At 52.6% G+C, this 23,348-nt stretch overlaps 1 protein-coding gene across 1 annotated transcript in view; it reads left to right on the top strand.

Annotated features, from left to right (window-relative positions):
• Window positions 1-23,129, top strand: part of LOC105809811 (A disintegrin and metalloproteinase with thrombospondin motifs 17-like) — a gene marked incomplete at its 5' end in the record, with an annotated part of 85,730 nt that extends 62,601 nt beyond the window's left edge. Inside the window, 4 exons of the mRNA XM_012643668.1 lie at window positions 4,081-4,285; window positions 7,576-7,728; window positions 21,369-21,546; window positions 22,864-23,129. Of these exons, the coding sequence (XP_012499122.1) occupies window positions 4,081-4,285; window positions 7,576-7,728; window positions 21,369-21,546; window positions 22,864-23,027 (700 nt within the window). The remainder of the gene's footprint in view (window positions 1-4,080; window positions 4,286-7,575; window positions 7,729-21,368; window positions 21,547-22,863) is intronic.
• Window positions 23,130-23,348: the final 219 nt, after the last annotated feature.

Below are 23,348 nucleotides of genomic sequence, written 5' to 3' on the forward strand. Positions count from 1 at the left end.
GCAGCCGGCACCGCCATCCAACCACAGAACTTCTCCATCTTCCCAAACTGTAACCCTGCACCCACGAAACACCAACCCCCAGCCCCCGGCACCCTCCACCCTATTTCCTGTCTCTAGGAGTCTGATGACTCCAGAGACCTCATGGAAGTGGAACCACCTGGTATTTGTCCTTTGCGACCAGCTTATTTCACTCAGTATAATGTTTTCAAGTTCACCCATGTTGTAGCATGTGGCAGAATCTTGGTCCTTTGGACAACTGAATAATATTCCCTTGTGGTCATTACCACGCTTTGTTTGCACATTTATCCTCCCGTGGACGCTTGGGTTGCTTCGACCTTTTGGCTCTTGTGAATGATACTGCTGTGAACGTGGGCGTGCAAGTATCTTACCATCGCCATTTTCTTAAAAATCTATCGAGTGTCAGAATGACAAATAGCTACTGAGTCAAGCAAGGTACCACGGCCTAGCTGATTCCTGGCTGAGGCTGCTGACCGAGACTCGGCTCCGACATCACCTCCCCCAGACTCTGGCCCTGAGGCCTGCACTCACCTCCACCTGGCAGTGAGCCACCTGCTGCTGCTCTGGCCAGGTGTCGGGCTCCTGGGGACTGAGCCACACTTGCATCTGTGCATCTGAAACCCTGGGCAGAGCTGGGACACAGGAATTGCGGGAGGAAGGAGGGGTGTGAAGTGAGGGACGCGCCCCGAGCTGCCTGGTGTGTGACCTGCAGCTGCGATGCTTTCATGCTCCTTTCTCAGCCGAGAGACTCACAGCCCCACGTGGTAGATTCAGGAGGCTGCTGTGGTGGCAGGTAGAGCTTGTTCGAATCCCAGGCACTCCTGGGAAATAGAAGCTCATCAGTACATCTGTCAATGACCATGGAACTCTGAGGGAGTAGTGGAGGTACCCCCTTTCCACAGCCTCGGGAGAGGGGTGAATGGCGGAGCCCCCTGGCTTGGGAGCAGAGCGGTCAGACACGGCTCCATCCGCATCCACCTGTGCCAGGGGTTGTGTCATCCATCCCTCCGCTAGGCCCTGGGCAGCAGCAAGGAGGGAGGTCATGAGGATGCTTCTGGAAAGGGTCGGATGGCAGGAAGGAGAGGTGCATGGGCTGTTTTCCATTCTGCCAGCAGAGGCAAAGGAGAGAAGAGTCTGGAAGGCCATCCCTCGCAGCTCTGCGGGAGCCTCACCCGTGAAGACAGCACCCCTCCCTAGTCAGTTTCTCCAAATTGCTCAAATTGAGAAATCATTTTTGTGCGAAGCCTCTCAAATATACAAAACCTTCTGAATGAAATTGTTTTTTCACATTCCTCTTGACTCTCTTTCCTGCAGAGCTGACTTTTTAAGTCAGTGATGGAGCAGGAGGTATAGACACGTGCCCTTCAGGACTGCAGAGCCTCTCCTGGCCCTTCTCCCACACCGCCCTCCACCCCATGTGTCCTAGGTGTGACCTCTGTGTGGACCACAGTCACCACCCAGGTTCACCAGACATGCCCTGGTTGTGTGCCCAGGAACAGAGACGCGTCCTGTGGCCATGGCATGCACTTCCAGGCAGGTGACGTTCCCACGAGCATGACCTTGGGGTCCTACTTCTCAGGCTCAGCAAATACAAAAGACAGGAGCAGATTCAAAGCTGTTTTCACAATTGAGATCGGCATAATAGCCACGAACAGGTCTCACCCCAAAGCCTGACATTTATATTCACAAAGTCAATTGCAAAAGGGCAGGACAGAGGAGATCAGGCTGGGAGTCAGTTCATGAGAAACAAAAAGAAGGCGGGTGGGGGGAGGGAATAGAGCTAACAAAGGTATGATCTGGCTGCTTAAAAATGTAGAAATAAGGGTGCAAAGTTGGGCAGTGTTAATGAAGATAGATTCTCCATTTAAAGAGAGAGAAAATTATCACATTCATTCCTGCTGCCTCCAGACCGCATCTGGGCCATTTCATCCACTGCAAGGAACAGTAGAGACTGATGAGGGAATAGAATGGGAGAAACTGAAAATCTGCCATATGCCAACTATTTTGATCAAGAGAAGAGAAGACTTAAAGGGGAATAAGAAGAGCTATTTCACATGTTTAAGAAGGCATCTCGGTTACTCCAAAGACAGAGCTAAGAAACAATGTGTAAAATTTACTTCAATTCTCTTAGTGTTGTTTGCACAAATACCAGTTGCTGAAATGAGAGACTCACGCACTACCGTCTGGGAGTTCGTCATCTCCTACCAAATAGACGATAACTGCAATAATAGCTAAAAGTCATATGGGCTTACATGTGCCAGACAATGTTGTAAGCAATTTACTGGCAATACGCTGCTTGTCCTCACAACTGCTCCCCAAGGAGGCATCACCATTCCCATCCCTGCACAGCAGTTGGTCCAAGAAGAAGAGCATCACTCAAGCGAGGCCCCTGGAGCCCGAGGACAGAGGAATGAGTCTGCCTAGGGGATCGGAAATTAGTTGCAGAGGAGGTGGCCCGGGACCAGGAGGACCAGCATGGGGTGAAGGGGCAGAGCCAGGCAGCTCCGTCCTTCTCAATCCTAGAGACACCTGCACCACACCCAGCTGCTTCAAGCCACTGCCAAGTTTCTCCTGGACCCTTGCAGGAGTCCCCTCCCTGGTCTTGCCGCCACCACTCTTGCCCACTATAAACTGGTATCCACACAGAGCCAGAGTGGCCCTCTCAGAGCCAAAGGAGCATGTCACTCCTCTCTCAAAACCTTCCGGGACACCATCTATTCCAACAAAAGCCACAGGGGCTGGCCAGGGCCCAGGTGTCTCACCCTTCTGCCTCCCAGATCCCACCTTCTCCCCTCACTCCCCTGCTCCCTCCCTCCCCCAGCTGCACTGGACTCCTTGTCGCTGCTCCACCAGGGCCTTTGCACCCGCCATGGCCTCTGCCTGGAAGTCTTTCTCCAGATGGCCGTGGCTCCCTTCCTCCCAGGCTCTGCTCAGATGTCAGCTTACCAGCGAGGCCTCCCTCGCTACCCTGTGTAAAACAGCGCTCACCCCACCCACCTTGACCCTGTTCTGCCTAATGCTGCTGGACTTTTCGCTAAAGCACTTGTGAACATATGGCGTAGTCTCTATTCACAGGTAGTGCATTATGTTACGTGTGCTGTGTTACGTTGTATTACATTTGTTCACTGGTTTACTGCCTGTCCTCATGAGAATGTAAGCTCCCGAGGGCAGGGACTTTGTTTCAGTCACTGACTCGTCATCAGAACCTGGACCGTGCCTAGGCACGAGGGAGGCCCTGCATAAACGTGCAGTGCGTGGGTGGAAGGCTGAGCAGGTCAGCCGGAACTGGACAGCAACAGGTGCTGGCACCAGCCGGTGCCCACTCAACGTGCCCTGCAGGAGGAGAAGTGCCACAGACGTTCCTGAACAACGGGACAGCTCAGCCTGGTCAGGTTTGGTTTCAAGTGAATTCAGGACTGTTTTGACTAATGAGGAAGAGCTGAATGGCTGTCAGACCCGGCCCTCCAGGGGTTAAGGCCTTGTCAAGGGGTGAGCTCCTAGGAACTAGGACTGTTGGAGACAGGACAAGAGAGGGCAAAGCTGGCTGGCTCAGCCAGGGACCAAGTAGGCGACATCTCGGTGTCACACAAGAGTGTCACGACGTGTTGTTGCAGAGCACAGGCCGTATTGGGACCCGCTGTTCTCCTGGCAGAGGGCAAGAAGGAAAGGATCAGTGCCAAACCGCGTAGCCGCATTCAGAGCTTCTGCCAGGACGTGGCCAGCAGCACTGTCCCCTCACACCCCGTTGCACGAAACATGTCCTGTGACAACAGGAGGGATGTGTAATGCCACTCCTGGCAGGGAAGTGACCAGATACCTCCATCTGCCGTAGGGTGCTGTGAGCAGAAAGAATGTGCTGAGGTGGCTGTTGAGCCAGATGACCACTCAGCTCAGCCCCTCTGCTCTGATGTTCCAGAATTATTTGCAAAGTTGATTATGGAGCTCCCTGAGTCTGCCTCCCTCTCTCCTGCCCTGGATGCCATGATCCATCTGGAAGGCCCTCCGGGGAGGCTGGCCTCTCGCCCCATTCATTCTCTCTCTGTCTCTCCTCCCTTCTGGCAGGTGGGTGGCAGGCCCGTGGAGCCCCTGCTCGGCGACCTGTGAGAAGGGCTTCCAGCACCGGGAGGTGACCTGCGTGTACCAACTACAGAACGGCACCCACGTCGCCACGAGGCCCCTGTACTGCCCGGGCCCCCGGCCAGCGCCAGTGCAGAGCTGCGAAGGCCAAGACTGCCTGTCCATCTGGGAGGCGTCTGAGTGGTCACAGGTGGGTGCCTGGGCTTGCTGCCGGGGCTGAAACCACAGTTAGGGCTTCCGAGCCTCATCCACAGGGACCCTGACACAACACCTGTCGCCCATGGTGTTTGTGACACATTCCTGTGCCTCACAGCCCTCGCCCGCCCACAGGCCTGCTCAGAGTTATGTTCTAGCTCACACATCCTCAAATCCAGTCTGACATGACAACGTGGCCGCGAAAGCACGCGGACGTACGGTACATACCTTGCATCCATGTTTTGATGGCGTGTATGTTGACACCACAGTGAGAGTACTGTTTGATCCCGTGTCCTACAGCAGTTCCCACAGGAAGGTGGATACACAGACTCCCCGACCTTTAAATTCTCCTCTGAGCACATTTGCACCGTAGCATGGCCAGGCTGGGAAGGTGGTTTCAAAGGTTTCCCTTTAACGCCACAGCAGCGTGTAGACTGCACGAGTCGCATGCCGGGAGGGGACAGCTTTTAGTGTGCGAGTCACGATTACAAATCTTGTGCCATAAAACGTTTTGGAAAGAGATCAGTTAAGCCTGACATCTTCATTTTGAAGGCTGGTCCTGGGAATACGATTCTGTCTTTGGCGATGTCATCCTTCGGGGCTTTGCGTTGACTTTGCATCGATATTGATCTTGGTTGGCTATAAAGCAATAAAAAACAGCTGAGTACAGGGCAGGCTTCCCCCAGGGTGGAACACCCACCGTAGTCCAGGGAAGCTCGAAGAGGCTCAATCCAAGACACTCTCCAATGTGGAAAATATTTTTGAAGTTCCCTTTTATTGCCAAACAGTTGGAATTATTTTGAATAAAAAATTAGTCAGCCCATTTTTAATGAACAAAAATTCTGCCATTGGTTGCTCTAAAACTGAGTTTAATTTTCAGAAAGATCTTGACATGTACTCATTTAAAGACCCAAGTCTTTACCATTTATGATATTTTAGGAAGAGAGTTTTAAAATTTGTTTTTTGTTTTTTTTTTTCTCTATATGTACTTAGGTTTGTGAGTTTAACATTCAAGGGACTTTTTTTTTTCCCCTAGAAGGGTAGAGACTGGCATGAGTCCCTTCCCTTTCCCCTTCCCAGGTGAGCCGTAGGCCTCGATGACCTGATTCTTGGTCTAAACAAGATTCATGCTTTAACCACATCAAAACCGTACATTTTCCACTTGATGCTCTTATGGGAGAAAAACGCCTCCTACCAAGCCTGACGTCATCACGTATCATTATGACACTGATGATCACAACGTTTGGAAAATGTGAGATGATTGGAGCAAGCTTTAAAGAAATTTCTGCATGTTTGTTATCTCTGTGTATACTTAATCCTAATCTTGAACTGGTATCCACACCAATCAGAGTAGTGCTGGTTTAGCCACTGGCTTGAGCAAAAGGCGTCCTTCTAAACATTTAACTGGGAATCAAACCATTCCACCGTGAGAAGCTCACGAAACTGGCATTTCTGCTGCTTCCCCATGTGCTGAAGGGGAAGAGCCTTTCTTCTGCTGGAAGCAAATAGGTTTTATTCCTCATGGGCAGCTTTTTATTGATGGCTTTTGTTCAGCCAGCAGTGTTGATCGCACACTCCCTACACCCCAGCTGCTTCCTGACTTTATTAGGAGGAGGATCAAATATCCAGAAGGAAGCAGAAGGTGGGGAGTCCCTCCTGCCCTCAGCTTCCAGGCCCCATCCCTGATGGGGAGCAAAGGGAGAACCCAACACCGCCCCTCCTGGGTCCCTTTGGAGGTGGTGTCAGCCAGGAACTGCCCTTCCCCAAGGACAAAGGCTACCTGCGAATGGGGTGCTGGTCAGAGGGGGCTGAGCCTAGGACTGCTGGAGAAATGGACGGGACATTCAGTGCTTGAAGTGCAAGGCAAAGGAGCAGAGTCGAGCAGATAAGGTCCCTTTAAAGCAGCCCCTCACCCCACCCGCAGGATGTAATACGCCTGCTCTCCCGACTCCCCCAGGGAACATCAACCGTTTCTGAAGCGTGTGTATTTCTTCTGACACAAACCAGTCTAGATTAGTCTTGAAAGAAAATCCCCCAGGACATTCAGACGGAGAGCTGAGATGAATTCATAGGAAAGAGAAAGCGAGATACTATTGTGGGCTAAATGTTAAGGACAGAAATATCGAGAATAACATTTGTCCTTTGTGGACCTTTTTTTCAGCGGACACAGTGGAATGTTTTTTAAAAGTTGAGTTTGTTGTAACTCTGAGACACTGCTGTCACCTGCCGTATTTTTGGTAAACTGAGCAAGTACGAAGTCTCCTTGGCAGAATCCAGCCTTCAGCCCACAGAGTTACACGTTTACATCCACAGTGGGGACAGGGCCTCGCAGGGAAGTCACACGCTGGTCCGCACACAGCAAGTCAGAGGGAGGGCTCCCTGGGCTAGCTCCTAGACACTTGTCAGTTTGCCCTCCCCAGGGCCACACGTCAGCTCTGCCCGGGCTTCCTTCTCCTTTGGTTTGGAGATGGGAAGCGCTCTTGCCGGCCCAGGCACCATCCCTCCCCGAACCCCCCTGTAGAGTGTGCCAGGAGCGGGCTCCAGACGCCTGGCAGAGTGCCGCCATGCTTATGTCCTGCTGTCTCTCGTGGCCCCCTTGTGCTGCCTGGGGGCATGGGAATGCTGAACTCTCGAAGGCTCGCACATCATTCCTCAGCTCTCTGGCCCCACTGGGGTTCCCTCCCCACTGCCCCTTGCCAGGTCTCCCAGGAAGCAAGTAAACGCACACTGGAGCATTCCTCTGCTACCATTCTTGGTGGCCACCTGAAAACATTCCCTGGCGTTCTCTGGGAGGCTTGCCCCTTGCCTTGTCAGAAGGTTACCTGTGGCTTTGCTTTCTGTCTCTCTCCCCCTCCTCCACCCTGGATCGGGCCTGTGCCCCAGGCTGGCCCAGGCAAGGCCGGTGGGAGGTGCCAGGGCCTCAGCCTTCTGCTCTGGGGGCCTCACCTTACTCCAGCTGTCCCCTGTCCTTCACTCTACTCGTGACTCCCCCCGGTAATTGCCCTTTGAACTCCTGCATTGCACTGGTCTTTTGGACCTAAGGCAGCCACTGAATTACACTCCCCTCATTTGACCTTCTGGGTACCCCAGGTTCTTCCAAATCCTGACTCTTGTGTCCCTCCCTGACACTGGCCTCTCAGACACGTAAGACTCTGCAGACTGAGCTTTTGGAGGTCCTCACGTTTGCATCCCTGCACCAGGTGTGGCACACAGTAGGGACTTCGTAGGTGTTCATGGACTGGAACCAAATTGGACTGGATTAAATATCCCAACGGTGTCTTGCAGTGTTCTGCCAACTGTGGTAAAGGGACCCGGAAACGGACCGTGACGTGCACCAACTCCCAAGGGAAATGCGACGCGTCCACGAGGCCGAGAGCCGAGGAGGCATGCGAGGACTACTCAGGCTGCTACGAGTGGAAAACGGGGGACTGGTCTAAGGTGAGAACAGCGCACTGGCATTGCCATCCGCCACCGCAGCGCAGGGCTTCGAGCTTCAGCAACTCAGTGATGGGCCCCAGTTCACGAGGCAGGCGCAGTCCACCCAGACAAATGCACTTTCTTTCCACACGCTGCACATGCCCGTCACCCCCCTGGGCTTCCTTCCCTGCTGCTTTTGCCCCTTGGGTCCCGCTGGGAGCCTTCTTGCGTCATTTCACGTGTGTCCGGAAGGAAACCGAATGCAGCCCTAAGCAGGACGCGGCACTCCAGAGCGCGGAGCGTCTGGCAGGGCTCCAGCATCCTGCTGTGGGCTTGGCCCAGACAGACACAGAGGGGCACTTGGGTTAATCATCACTTCCATCCCCTTCCAGGCCCCTTTTCACGAGAGCTATGCAACGTCTAAGGAAAGCATAGCGCGTGCATGTGTATGTGCGTGTTCCCTCACGGTCTTAGCAGCTGGAAAACTCCCTGCTTGCTTGTCCTGATAGCTCTTCACTCAGGGGTTACAAACTGGTGACCGGGACCCATTGTGTTTTGCTCAGCCTGCACGATATCTTAAGCATTTTGAAATTAGTTGCTAACATTTAAAAATGGGAGCATTTCACCTGAAAATGTGAATGTTGGCTTTGCTCTGAAAATCTGGCAACATGGCTCAAGCAGATATTTTTGTTTCTTCCTCCGCTTTATGGAAGGAAGAGTGGTTTGTCCACTGGAAAGCAAAACTTATCAGAATCTGACTCCTGCAGAAATGCCACCACCTCCTCTACCAACCCACGTCAGAACACAAACCTTTCCAAACACTTTGAGTACAAAAAAAAGCCAAATTTCTCCCAGTTTGCATGGCTGTGCTAAATTGCCACTTCTATGTAATAGTAAATTTGAGGAAGACCAAAAACTATTTACTCCCTGATCCAAACATCTGACCAAAGCCGTAGAACTGAGGCCATCAGTCCGTTTTCCCCAAAATAAACAAGGATGTCACACAGTAACTCAGGTGTTAATAAAGCTTAGTACGGAGCTGCCAGGATGAATCCTATACTGGACAGAAACTTCAAGGCTCTCGGAAAACTGATAATGTGCTTTGAGCCTTGAGAACCTGGGATGGTGTGGGACTGAGGGGCTGATTTGCAGCTCTGAGTCGCCACTTACGTGTCTTAACCTCTCTGACCCTCCGTCTCTTTATCTCTGAAATGGGAATCGTGAATGCTGGCCCTGCCCGTTTCTCAGAGATGCTCAGAGGTTTCAAGGGACTAATATATGTGACTAAGCACTTTGACAACTAAGCCAGTTTCACTGCCTAAAATCCACCACCCACTGCTCACACTGCTGCAGGGCATAGTCCCCAGGACTGCGCATTCCGATCTGATTTAACCTGGGTTAGCAGTAGGGCTTCCCAGTCTTTTATAGAATGATGCGGAGAAATGTTGTCTCCTGTCCAAGTACATCCAGACCCCACTGGAGAAAGGTCACCAGTCCTAGCCCAGGGAAATGTAGGTGAGCTGTCCACATCAACAGTTTACTTCTGATCCGTAAGCAGAACGTTTGTAAATGTTCTATGTCAGAATTCCCTAAAGAATTGATGATTGTTTTATGCCTAAGTGGTTACAGACAGTCCAGCAGACATGGAGGGGGAAACTCCCCAACACAGTAACAGGCAGAATAATGTCGTTTGGATGCCAAATGCCCAGGTGTGAATTGGAAGAAAGTTGTCATTATAGCTGGGAAACTAGCAGAGTTTGAGCAGTCACACTCTAAATGCAGCCTATGCTATTGTTGATGCCTGTGGCCACAGGTGTCCTGGGGCAGGAGGCAGTGGACAGGAGTGGTCACTCGTGCCCATCCCAGGTTGGGGGTGCCTGGCACTGGTTTCCTCGTTGGGGTATATGGCTGTGCCTCACGTCACTGGTCCTCTCTAGCCAGGGTTGTCATCCCTGTTGTACAGAAGAGGAAACAGAGGCTCAGGGCAGCTAAGTGACCTGCCCACACTCCTCTGGCAGAGTCCAAGCTCCTAGAACCCAATTCAGTGCTCAGGCCATATGGTAGAAACAGCCAGAAGGGCTTGGGGAAGTTCCAGTGATGGTGCCTTGGAGCCAAGGGTACCCTGCAGATGGTCATTGGCCAGTCAGGGCCTGGGTTTCTTCAGCCTAACCATTCTGGTTTTGAGGACTAGGGGGACACTTTTGTTTTCTTAAGTATAATGAACTTCTTGGTCCAAGGAGCAGCAAAACACCAAAGGATGAGCAGGACTAGTACATGGCAAGCTCAGCACAGCCCTGCCCAGGACCTGGTGCTCACATAGTATGTGGCTCACTCAGCCTGGGAGCCTTCCCCCCTCTGTTGTTTGGGGTCCCTCCCCAGCTGAGGACGCTGGCACGCTGTCCTGCAAACTCAGCACACACAGCCCCTGAGAGTGCCGTCCAGGCGAGACAGAGCCTTTTGTTCTGGGCTTCCTCTTTTATCCGCCATGCCCAGCTTCCAGCACAGTCAAGTGTTGGGAGTCACAGTGCCCACTTTTGCCACAGCCAGCTCGATCAGCCATCCCTGGCAGTCAGAACAAGAGGGATCAATGGAGAGGCCTCCCCGACACCTTGGCTGCTCTTCAGGGCTGGCATCTGCTGGCATCTGATCAGTGTGCGCCGAGCCATTGTGAAGAGAGCTCAGCATGGGCGCCTGGCCAGAGCCCGAGCCCGGGGGAAGGTTTGTCCTCCCGAGCAGAGAGGGCTGCAGGGATGCGAACTGGAAGTCTTTGTGTGTGTGCATGGTGGACTGCGAGCAAACGGGGGTGGGGGGAGCCTGCATAGACGTCAGCGAGAGAGCCCACTCCAACTGTCCACCTCACTGCCCTCCTTCCCACCGCCATCCTGGGCGCCCTTTCCCCCATACTGGCCCGTCGTTTTTCCCTCTCTGCCTTCCACAGGCAAGTGAGAAGAATTCGGTTCCCCGTGGAGCCGCGTGTCCTCACTCCCTGAGTGACTGGGCCAGCGTAAGTGGATTCTGCAAGGTGGACCTTCCCCGACGTTTTCTATGGTTCAGACTGGACTTGCTCTGTGGTCTGTGTGCGTCTTTGCTGTCCAGCTTGCAGGTGGTGCCGCTGTTGCACAGGTGGGGTGCGCTGCATTTTAAACCATCGCCGTGGGCTCCTTCCCTGTAAGCAGCCTCCGAACCACGTGTCAGGCTTTGAAGGCAACGGAGAAGTTGCCAAAAGGAGATTAGGTAAAAGGGTGAACACTATCAGAGTGGCATTGTGTCTGTGGAAGTTTTTTAATTTAAGCAGTTGCCTCGTTTCTTGTTCCTGGGAGGAAAACGCTGCAGCAAGTGTGCCGGGCTAAGCGGTGCTGGCTGCTGGGCGAGGATGCTCGTGCACGCGGGGCTCCTCGGCACTGGCCCAGGTGAGGCAAGACAGGCTCCCAGAGAAGATGGAGCCCCCTCCATGCCGTCCTGACCTCGGCACATGGCCAAGCCCTAACCAGGGTCTCCTAAGAGAGACATGCTTCACGGTCCCTCCCTGCCTGGGGCATTACTACGGCTCTGGTACGTTTGAGAAATGGCTTACAGCTTCCTTCCCCCTGGGATACTAGCTCTTTCCAGAAGACAATGCAAATCATTGTTTTCACCCACTGAATGCTGGGTCTATGTAGTCAACCCCGGGGGAGGAGGAAATCTCATTTCTTTCTAGAATAGCATGACTTCAGATCAAAAGTTGAAATGTTTCAGATTCAAGACTAGGGACATTAATCACCACTGCAATGATGGGATGTTTCTAATGAGAAACAAATCATTCTGGAGGGATTATAATGGACAGGGATTTTAAAGAAAACCATGGGCTCTCCATGTTAAGAGTACAGTGTTCCCTTTTGCTGAAAAGGTCGAAGTGGTCATTGACTTCCTGGGGCCAGTGAAGGCCCCGTGGAAAGCACTGGTCTGACTCGGGCTTCTAAGCACCCTCCCAACCTATGCCAGCCTTCTTTCCATCTGTAATATGGAGATATGAGCCCCTCCCAGAGGCCTTCAGAAGATCAAATGATGCAATATACGTGGAAGTACCCGCGAGCCCCAGGAGGAAGTCGGGGAGAACCCGTCTCTGGTCAAGTTCATGCACACGTTGCTACGTCTGTGTGTTCTTCTGACACCTAGCTATTAAATGCTTTTCTGTGTTCTGGGTAGGGAGATGGAGTCTCAATTTCCATGACTAGTAATGAACAGACCTTGTGTTATACAAGGGGTAGTTATAGCAAGCTTTCAGCCCTGACACTACTTCTGAAGTAGCTCGTGCTTGGGCCGCCACTTACTGTGGGCCTGTGGCCACATCACTGTGATTCAACCAGCATTTCCTGAGCCGCTGTTCTGCACCAGACCCTCTGCTGGGCCCTGGAGGTCCAAGAGTGGACAGCGACTTAGCCTAGAGGCAGATAGACAGGGAACTGGCTACAGTGGGCCACACTGAGTCCTATTGGGTCGGTATAAGGCAGTGCAGTGGGACCCAGACAGGCCCTGGGTGCTGGTGGAAGGTGATACTGCTTTTATTGGGATCACTGACACTGGCCCATGACATTCACCATTGCTTTAGAATTTATGAAGCACTTTCACTCATGGTGTGTCATTTGACCCTCACAACCATCTGTCCCCATTTTACAGATGAGGAAACTGAGGCTCAGAGTGGTGATGTAGCTTTATTCCCAAGGTCACAAAACTAGAAAATGGCAGGGCCAGGAGTCTGGTCTTTGCCTTCTGGCTCGTAGTCCACCTTGCTTTCAAGGGCACCGTCATGTCAGAGGCTTAGATTCCTAATTTGAAACAAGAAGGAGCTGAGCTATAAGATGCCTTCAGCTCTGACCATCACAGGCATATGCATCTTATAAAGCCCAGTATCTACCACTCTCTCTCCAGCCCACCATTCCCATCAAAACCTCTTCCCCGAAAGGCTTTGTAACAGTTGTTTACACTTTAGTATAAATCTGTTATCTCTATAGGCTGTTAAATCTCCCCTTAATTGTGAAATTAAAAGTCAAGTCCTTCATTCAGTATTGCTCTTAGGAGTTTGAGTAGCCAGTGAAAGGTGGTTATCAAAATTCAGTGCTTTTCTGGGCAGGAGCAGGAGGTAGGGTGGTCAGATACCCCCTTGGTGTGGAACACTTTGTGTTAGTACACAGGGCCTGCTCCCAGGCCATGCAGCTGCAGAAAAAAGTCCAAGGCCCAGTCCTTGCTCTGGTCACAGAAATGAGCTTACTGTACGGCAGTGAAATTCCAGGAAATTGCCAGGAGAGGTGGCTGCATGGAAGGGAAGCAGGTTGCAGGGGCTGTGCTGAAGGATCTAAAGGCCAGTGCCTTTGTCCCCTCGGTTCCTGCTCTCCATTTGCTCAGCACGCCCCATTAGGCCAGCTGCTTTTGCATGGAGTGAGATCAGAGTGGGGACGCCAGGTCATCTCAAGCCTCTTCTACACCACGGTCTAGGTTCTGATCACTGCCTGGGTGTGGCTGATGAATTAGAAGCCATCGTCCCGGCCGGGCACGGTGGCTCACGCCTGTAATCCTAGCACTTTGGGAGGCCGAGGCGGGCGGATTTTTGAGCTCAGGAGTTCGAGACCAGCCTGAGCAAGAGCGAGACCCCGTCTCTACTAAAAATAGAAAGAAATTAATCAGACAACTAAAAATATATAGGAAAAATTAGCCAGGCATAGTGGCACATGCCTGTAGTCCCAGCTACTCGGGAGGCTGAGGCAGTAGGATCGCTTGAGCCCAGGAGTTTGAGGTTGCTGTGAGCTAGGATGACACCACGGCACTCTAGCCCAGGCAACACAGTGAGACTCTGTCTCAAAAAAAAAAAAAAAAGAAGCCATCGTCCCGAAGGAACACTTTTGCTTTGCCACACACTATGTCAGTGACCTCAGAGCAGGGCAGGTGGTGAGAACAACACAGGTCCCCAGCCCAGCTCTGCCTCATCTGACCTTGTCTGGGTTTCATCCTCTGCCCAATGAGTCGGGGGGTACCCCTCATGGGGCGGTGATTGAGGAATGAATGGCGTCCAAGTAAAGCACTCTCCCCAGTGTCTGATACTGAGAAATGCCTCGTAGGTGCAAATTTTGATCATCATCATCTCATCTTCATCCTCATCATTTTCACCATCACCATCATCCACAGGTCTCTTGTCTCTCATCAAAACCTTATTTCTTCTATGGGCATGTGAAATATTTCTGTCTTAGAAGGACAGTTCAGCAAGTGCCACAGGTGATGACAGTGTGGCTTAGGCAGGCTGGGTCGGGGCAGCGTTTGCGGGGATAGAGGCCACCCTCCTCTAGCAGGGGCGGAGAGGAAAGTTGGTGACGGGAAAGCTGAGTTACCCAATGGGGAGCAGCTCCAGCCCCAGGAGAGGAGAGGAGAGCTGCCTGCAGTTCCCTCTGTACTCCAGTCCCCAGGGGCTCTGGGGGATACCCAGCCATGCGGGTTTCCAGGGGTCGCCTCAGTCTCCTGGCGCCCCGGCTATAAAGTCCCAGCCAGAATCTGTAGAGCAGCAGGCTCCGAATTCAGAGGAATGAGGGGCACCTGAGCTAAGACTGCCCCAAAGGAAGGAAGAGTTGAAGGGAGAGAGGGGCTGTGTCTGTCTGTCTGTCTCTGAAAGCATTTCCCGTTTCAGAGCTAGCTCAGACACAGTGGGGATTTTCATTATTGTTTAACCTGCTACTTCAGGTTTCAGCAGCTTCCAAGGTTTTCATTGCTCATGCCAAGTCTGGGGGGAAATCTGTCAAAAATGCTTTTGGAGAGCTTCTGACATTTCACCAGCCAAGCACCTTTCAGAAAAACAAAAATTAGAGTTACTGTCAGTATCCTCTCTCTCTTTCCCTCTCTATCCCCCCCGGCCCCCCACCTCTCATGTTCTTTGCTACCCAAAACCTGCCAGAGGCAGGCCGGCCCACTTGGTGAGGATGTGAGTGGTTTCATTGTACCTTGAGAGTTCACCGCGGTGGTGTTTCACCCTAACCCAGGCCTGTGCTCACCCCAGAGCCTGTCGGGGGCAGCCCCTGCCTGGGCCCACGCTACAGAGCCAGAGCCCAGGCACGGATGAAACATTCCCGTAGTGTTTTCCTCTTCCCGAGATTTTTACAGCCCCCTTTAGCTAATTCTCGAAACATCCTATTTGGATCTGGTGTTATTTACAGTTGCTATTATGCAGCTGGGAGAAGTGAAGGGCAGGGAGTCCCCACTGTGGTGAAGGATGTCATCGGGGGATGGCCTCTGTGTGGCACTCGAGACCTGGTTCCTCCCTGCTGGGGGTGGTGGGCCACGGAGGTGAGCAGGCCCGGCTGTGTGGCTGGGGAAGAGTTACAGGGACACTCTGAGCCTTGCATTTTGCCTCTCTGAAAGGCAGCACCGTGTCCCCAGCAGAGGCCATTCATGCACTCATTCATCACCTACTGTGTTCTGAGCACCGTCCTGGCTGGGGCACAAGCACGTGCGTAGGCCAGGTGCCTGGTGTGCGGCAGGTGTGCAGAAGGTGGGCCCTGCTGCCGCTGCTACTGTGCTTCTAAAGCAGCCGAGCCAGTGATGCTCGCATGACACCTCGCTGTCGCGTGGCTCCGAGGAACAGAAGGTTCTTATCTTCTTTTCGCAGGAAACTCTCATCTACCTAGAGGGAAATGTCTTTTTCACAGTCACTTCATATTAATAATTTGTATGAAAAGCATTTGCACAAATCTAAATCCGATCTCCCTCTTTTTCCTTTGTTGCCATGACCTTTTGCTCTTTGTGCGTCAAAAACTTTTATTTCATTATTGCTTTTCCAGTGACACCTCCTCCCCAAGTGTCTTTGACTCCCCTTCCCTGTGCAGGAAGGGTGGCAGATGGACGCAGGGGCTGCCCGTCCACCAGACGGGTCACCAGGCGGTGTCAGTGACATGCAGCTGTAGGCACTTGCAGGGGAGGGGGTGGGAGGGGGCCACGCTTACTTCAGGTTGCCTGGCAAGGAGCTCTTCTGGTGGATTTATTGCTGCTTCCCTTTCTGTCTCAGTCAACTGAGTCTCGGGGGGCCACATTAAATGTTGATGTAATGAGCTACTTGAGAAAAAGCACTCATCAGTGAAAGAGCACTTCAAACAAGACCAGATACGTTTTTCACAGATCTGTTTGCTTGGATTGTGAAAGTCTGAAAAATGGCTTCCCGGTAATGCTTGGGGCAAATTCGATGCTATCAGGAGACACTGCAGTCTCCTCGCTGTTTAATTAAAGCTGAGGCCTCTGGGAAGCCGACAGAGATGGAATTTGCTGTGAGACCCTGGGCTATCCTTAACACGACCCAGCTCGGGTTACAGGAGGGTGCTGTTCCAAAGCAGCCCCTTCAGACCGGTTTGCAATGACATTTGTCTTCGGAGCTAAAGCCACCTCTAATTGTGCTCCTGGAGGTCTGGCTGCCAGATCTGCAGCCAGGCAAAGGGACATGGCAGCCCAGGGAGAGCTGTGTAGACCCGGCATGCCTTCCCAGGATCCAGGAGCTCCCTGGCCAAGCTCTCTTTACTCCTGGTCATGCCTTTGCTGTTGTTAATAACACAGCAGTACTTGTTGAGGTCCATCGATCCCAGGCACCCGGCTGAGCACCTATCCCATGATGCCTCTACTCACGGAAACAATTCTACAAGGAAGGGTTTATTGTACTCATGCTACAAATAAAAAAAAACTGTGGCTCAGATAGGTTAAGTAATTTGCTTGAGGCCACACAGCTAGTAAGTGCGGGATGCAGCACACCGAGAGGCTTGCCCTCCAAGGTAGTGCCTGGTGCCCCACGCTGCATGGCCGCCCCCGCAGAACCCCGGTCCAGGAGGGGGTATTACGTGTGGATTTTAGGCCAAATGGTGGCTCGGCATCACCTCAACTCAAATGAAAATGCAGCCGGTATGGAAGGTGAGCCACCAGCAGGTTACACAGAGGGGTCCTTGGCAGAATTTGCCATTTTTATTTTAATTACATAGGTGTTTCTTACTACGGAACACACGAAAAGGAAAATTAGTCCCAGAAACCATATGATAACATGGTTTGGAAGTTTTTTAAAGGTTTGTCTCTCAAACTTTTACATAGAAACACACACATCTACATTGAACAAAAGCGGGATGGTTTCTGTACAGGTCACCTATGACCTGTTTGTCTTCTCACCTGATACACGGAAGCTCCTGCCACAGAGCTGGCTCAGGTGCAGCTCCCAGGTAGATAAGCGCGTGCCCCAGCGTTCTCGAAACTTCTTCCAAGGGAGCCGAAGCCACCCACAGCTGTGTGAACAGCACCCCCTAGACTCCAGCTGGAATTTAGCAAAACCTAATCCTGATAAGAGTAAAATCCCTACAGGGCAGAGCCGTTGGGACACCCCCCCCCCACCTCACCTGGGGGAACTGGAGAACAGTGAGGACAGACACCCATTGAAGAACTTTGGACACACCCTTCCATGATCTCATGGAGCAGTTCTTTTTGTAGACTGGAGAATTAAAGGCCAGTGACCCCTGCTAGTAAAGATAATGAGTAAATGGCGGGGATGGGCAGGGACCTGGTTTTTGACTCCTGGCTTCCCATCAGTGCTCCATCCAAGGCGACCTCTAATTCTTACAGGAGGATGGAATTTGGTCCATGGGATGGAGCTGCGAGGGTCCTGTCCCTCTTCTGCCCCTTGCTAACTCTGGGACCTTGGGCAAGACACTGACTCCTGCCATGCTCAGTGGCCAGCGTCAGCCTCTGAGGATTGTTGTGGAACGTTCCACACTGTCATGGAGTCCTATGAGGGAGGCCCACGTAGGAGCAAGCGTGCTGCCTGCACGTGCTGGAGATACCACAAGTGCTCACCCTTTCCCCCCGGCCCCCCGGCCCCAGAGCAGGTCGAACGAGACTAAGAACTTTCAGAGGTGATGTGTGTCTTCAAGGTCACCCCCAACATGTGAGTCTTACGGAAGTCATCAGCCAGTTCCAGGCAGAGACCCCGTCCATTTTGCACTTGGCTTCCATAGACGCGCAGGATCGAGCCCTTGCCTTTGTGTGATTTTCACATGTTAGTGACACCTGCGGAGGAGACGGCAGCCCTTCCTGGAGCTCACGCGGGGCTGAGCTCCACAGCAGAAGTGAATCAGCCTGGCTGAATCCCCGGCCGGCAGGGCCTGGGTGCTGCCTCATCAGGAGATGCGGGGGAGTGAGAGGGGCTCCTCTGTTAGCCTGTGCAAATTTCCCTCCCTAGGAGCCCAACAACGCCCTGCCCTGCCCTGCCCCATGCCCCTCTCTCCAAGAAGGAGTATGGAGATACTAGCTTTCCCTCCTGGGTGCATGTTTTGCAGCAGGCGGCACCATGGCAGATGGCCCCAGTAAAGATCTGAAGTGAACAGGGATGTTGGTGTTGCTTATAGATCAGCAGGTATATCCCTCTTTTCCAAAAGGAGGCCTCATATATGCCAAATAGTCGTAGAAATAAGCCCTGATTATATGGTAATCCCATTTTCCCGGGGAGCAGGGTTTTTTTTTAAAATTATACGACCAATTTACATGTAAAAGTTTTTAATGGAATAGGTGGACTAGTCAAAAGCGAGCTTGAAATGTGTAACTTCCCTAGAATGTTATAAAATTGAGCCTTAAGAAATTGTATCTTTCATGGGGTCAAAACGGTTGACTCTAAGCAATTTTGTATGATGCAACCAAATATTTGCAGTGTCTGTCTTGTCATCACTAGCTCCGCTTTCTGAGTCGCCCGTGCGGTTGCCAGAGGATGCATGATCATGTCCGACTTCACCGAGATGCTGCCCATTTTGAACCTGTGTGTGCTGCTGTCGGTGGACGGTCCCTCGCAGCTGTTGCAGATGTCGCACCGCCCGGGTGTGCTTCTGCTCGCCTTGCTGTGACGTTGTACTGCGTGGGTGTGGCTTGGCACCGCATTAGGGTCCTTGGCTTCTCCCTTCCTTCACCCTATTTGTGTGGACTCAGTCTCTGGGTATAACCACTTCCCAGACTGCTTTCGTAAATGATCTTTAAACATTGTTTATTCCATCCTCCCTCATTCGCAATTATGAAGTCCTGTCTCTAGGAGAAGACAGTTGAATTTTTTGCCACCTATTTTTTTTTTAACCTCTGAGTGATCTCCATAGATCCATAGTGCGCCTTGACTGAGGTCACTCAGGTTAGTGGCAATTTCCCAAGCAGCAGTTTGGCTACAAAATAACCGAGGGCACCCCTCCACCCCTGCCCCCAAACTGGCGAGAGGTTTTGTTGTTACTTAAGAAGGCAACGTACTGTTTCCTAAGAACAATTTTGACCGAGAGCCTTTGCTTTGTTATTTTCAAGCACACGTGTCCCCTGCTTATAAACTCAGCAGGCGGGGCTGTGGCTGGATGTTGTTCTTGCTTAATTACACGTGTATAATTACTACTTCATAGGAAGAAAGGAGAGCTTTTTGCATTCTCCACAGGGCACAGGAGGAAGTTCAGGTGAAGTCAGAAGTTCTCAGTTCCGGATGCCACAGCAACCACCTGGAGAGCTTTAAAAACACTGATGCTTGGGTCTCTCCTCACCCCCCTGACAGTCTGGGACATCAGGATTTTTAAAAGCTCACCAGGTAACTCCATGCAGTAGATCCCAACCCGCAACCAGCTTCCTCCCTCCAAGAAGAAGTCACATTGCCGTAGCACCTGTCCCATGCTCAAGGTCTCCCTGTGGGTGAGAACCTCCTTGCGCAAATTCATCCCTCAACCTCAGCACCCCGCAAACTTCCGTGTGCCCCGATGCTGACTCTTGACGTCTGGGATGGAGCCCTGACATCTGCGCTTGTAACGCGTGATGAATTCTCAAGGCCGTGAGCAGCCGCTGCTGGGCTCACCTGGGCTCAGGAGCCCAGCGGCCTGGCCAGCCTTGCCTGTCGGGGCAGAGCCATTCTGGTTCCAATGTGCGTTGCTGGGGCCCGCAGGGGAGCTGCTTGTGGTTTTCCCACCTCTTTTGTGATTTGGAGACTGGTATTCCTTCAGAGCAACATCGCCTCTGAATGTTTATGTTTCTAATGTGGAAGGAAACATGAACCTGCTTGTCAGACCAGAAAGCAGAGGGACTCGCCCGCAGAAGCCCCCTTGGGAGCAGACAGCACCCACATGGGCACGGATGGCAACACCAGAGTCTCCCACTGAGTCTGTGCCGGGCAACCCCTGACCGCCTCCCCCAGGAAGGCCCTTCCTCCAGCACAGGCCACGGCCAGGCCCAAGGGAGGCCTAGGGAAGCACAGGGTCCAGATGGCACCTGGCATCCTCACCACGTGTGACGTTCGGAGAACAAAGCTTGTGCCCAAGCCTTCCAGGCCCTGCTTCCCCCTCCCCATCCCGAGGTGCTGTCGTTAACTCCAGCTGGGCTGCTGTGCCCGCAGCCTTTGCAGAGTGCGCTCAGACACTGTGCATCGGGCCGTGTGGGCGCTGGGGGACACCAGACAGAGAAAGGACACATATGGGTCTGGCTCTCTTCCTGGGAAGAGACCAACTTAATGGAGAGACCGTTCCAAGGGCTCCCAGGAGAGTAAGCAAAGGCCGAGGAGCTCAGAGAGCAGGATCTGGGTAGAGGACTTGGATACGTGGCCCGGGCCTCCCTGGGAACTACCTTAAAGAATGTGAGGAGGGGTGCAGGGGAAACAGGGCCGTGAGTACAGTCCTACCAGGTCCCCTCCTTGGGAGTTTGGGGTCATCTGCTCAGCCACATTGACCTGGTTTTAGCAAACTCTGCCTCCTCGTGCCAGCGCTGCAAGTGCTGGGGCTGCCAGCAGCTGGGGACGTGGTGTCTGGATTAACACTGTGAGCCACGTGTGTTAGTCCACGACTCTGGTGTGCGAGAAAGCTTGTACTTTATTTTAACTTTATTTAATTCTAAGCCCCAACCTTCCAGGCTTATGGGAAATTCAATTCCAGTCATTACTGGGCTCCTCTCCACGCCCAGGACTGGACGAAGCCCCCAGAGCCTCAAGCAGCAGAAAGCGCTGGGGAGACCCCTGTGATAATCAGGCCTGGTGCCTCCTGGACCCCCCACCCACCCTGCCCACTGTCTCGAGAATCTCAAAGCCCGGCTCTCTGCTTGGAACAGATGTGGGAGGTGAAATGCAACCAGCATCAATAGTTCAGCAGTTGTCTTATGTCTTAGTCTGCTCAGGTTGTTATCACAAAATACCAAAGCCGGGGTGGCTTACCCAGCAGGCGTTTATTTCTCACAGTTCTGAAGGCTGGGAAGACCAAGGTCAAGGTGCTGACAAATGCGGTGTCTGTGGGTGCTCTCCTCCTGGTCTGCAGATAGCCATCTTCTCACAGTGAGGAGAGAGCTCCCATTTCTTTCTCTTCCTATAAGGACACTAATCCCATCGTGGGAGCCCCACCCTCAAGACTTCATCTAAATCTAATCACCTCCCAAAAACCCACCTCCTAATAGCATCCCACTGGGGGTTAGGGCTTCAACATAGGCATTTTGGGGGGACACAAGCATGCAGCCCACAACATCTTGAAACACTGTTCCATCAGACAGCTGCCTCTTCTGCCCTGAATTATTGCAAGCACCTGGGAATGACATGCAGGGGCCAGACCCAGGGGCAGCTGCATTGTGAGGCCATCCCCCAGCCCCCCCAGTCCAGTTTAGAGCCCAGCTCAAGCTGTCTCTCTCCCCGGCAGTGCTCGTCAACCTGCGGGAAGGGCCTGCAGTCCCGTGTGGTGCAGTGCATGCACAAGGTCACCGGGCGCCACGGCAGCGAGTGCCCCACCCTGTCCAAGCCAGCAGCCTACAGACAGTGCTACCAGGAGGTCTGCAATGACAAGATCAACGCCAACACCATCACCTCCCCTCGCCTCGGTGAGTACCTTCGCTGGCCCCAGTTTCTGGAGGGGGTGCCGCATCCCCCAGCCAGTGAGTCCCCACAGGTGGTGAGGTTCTATAAGCAAGAAAGCTCCCTTCTTGGTCCATATTTGTCATATAAGGCCAACATTTGTCAGTTCTGTAGAACAGAAGTTTCGGAGATGGAATTCCATTCCGTATCACGAGGTATTTGCTAACTGCCATCTCAAACACAGCACCCTGGGCCTCCCACCACTGGCCACTCTGCCAACACAGGAGACGTGCCTCAAACATTTTAGGATCCCTATGTCTGCGGAGGGTGAAGGGAAGTGCTTCTTTCTGGAAATGAAAGATCCAGGGGCATCATGGAGGAGACCCTGAGGATGTACACGTGGAGTGCCCCTTAGGCTGACGCCTGGGACGCAGACACACACGGAGAGGCTGGAGCTTTGGGGTGGGGAACCTGCAGCCTTGTGACCTTCTTGAGCCTTGAGTGCAGCCTTTAGACTGAATCCAAATTTTACAGATTTTACAGAACACATCCCTAAGGGAAGTTTGGATTCAGTCAAGGGGCCACACTTACTGGGCAGCCTGGCCCCGCGTGCTTGGAACCTGGCCCTTCAGCAGTCCGTGCCCTGAGCTGGTGGTGGTGTGAGAAGAGAGGAGGAGCATTTAATACTGATCTGGTGGTTCCTTTTAACAGAGTTACTGCTTTTCCAAATAGAAATCCCTGGGAAACATTTCCCTAACACTTAGAAACCCACAACCTGAAGGGGTTTCTAAGCATCTTCGTTTGGGGAGGAGGCCTTAGAGCTTGCAGAGCTGCACTTTTGCAAGCACAAGCCTACGAGGCATCCCCCAGAGACCTCCTCTGAGCAGGGTCTTCTCTCTCCATGACCAAGACCCTGAAGATTTGGGCCACTCGTTTGTATCTTGACCTTGTGCTGTTGTGGTTCCTTTGATGACCTCTGCTCCATGTCATCTTGTTTTAATATTAATAAACGCCAACGGTAACGGTGTCCTCCACCACAAAATAACAGTAAGTGGTGCTTAGCTCAGAAGCAGGGTGGCCAGTGTCCTCTCCCCTGGAGAGGCAGCCAGGCTGCCACACTCAGTCAAGCAGTTGGGTTGGATGCAGGGTGTATCCCCTGTGGCAGAGAGTGGCATCCCCAGTGCCCCTGGCAGAGGGTGCAGCCTCATCAGTCTGCACAAGACTGACATGTGCATGAAGGTGAGGGAGCCCCGACTGTCAGATCCAGGCCCTCCCTGTGCATGTGACCAACATGCCCATGCCACCCCTAATCCCCAGGTATTCTCTCTCTGCCGTCCCCTTAGCTGCTCTGACCTACAAATGCACACGGGATCAGTGGACAGTGTATTGCCGGGTCATCCGAGAGAAGAACCTCTGCCAGGACATGCGGTGGTACCAGCGCTGCTGCCAGACCTGCAGGGACTTCTATGCAAACAAGATGCGCCAGCTGCCGTCACCGAGCTCATGACGCGCAGCCCGGGGGTTGCGCAATGCTCAGGTCTGAGGCCTGGCGTTTAGCGAGCGGGAAGCCCACCCAGCCAAGAGTGCACCAGCCCTACGGCTCCCCCACAAGGCTGCCCCAAGAATCCAATCTCCTAGAACTTGAGCGTGGACTTGATGTTTGCCATTAGCGCTTCTGTACTTAATATATTGTTAACGGCCACTGGATGGCTTTCTACAGTAAGGAAAAAATAGGCGTGAGTCACAAAATAATTATAATTTCTAAGATTCCGTGTACCTCAAAGGGGAACACCTCTGTCAGACAGTTGTCAAAACAGACATCATTTGG

This window comes from Propithecus coquereli, unplaced genomic scaffold (assembly GCF_000956105.1).
Source record: "Propithecus coquereli isolate 6110/MARCELLA unplaced genomic scaffold, Pcoq_1.0 Scaffold20, whole genome shotgun sequence".
In the NCBI taxonomy this organism is placed as follows: domain Eukaryota; kingdom Metazoa; phylum Chordata; class Mammalia; order Primates; family Indriidae; genus Propithecus; species Propithecus coquereli.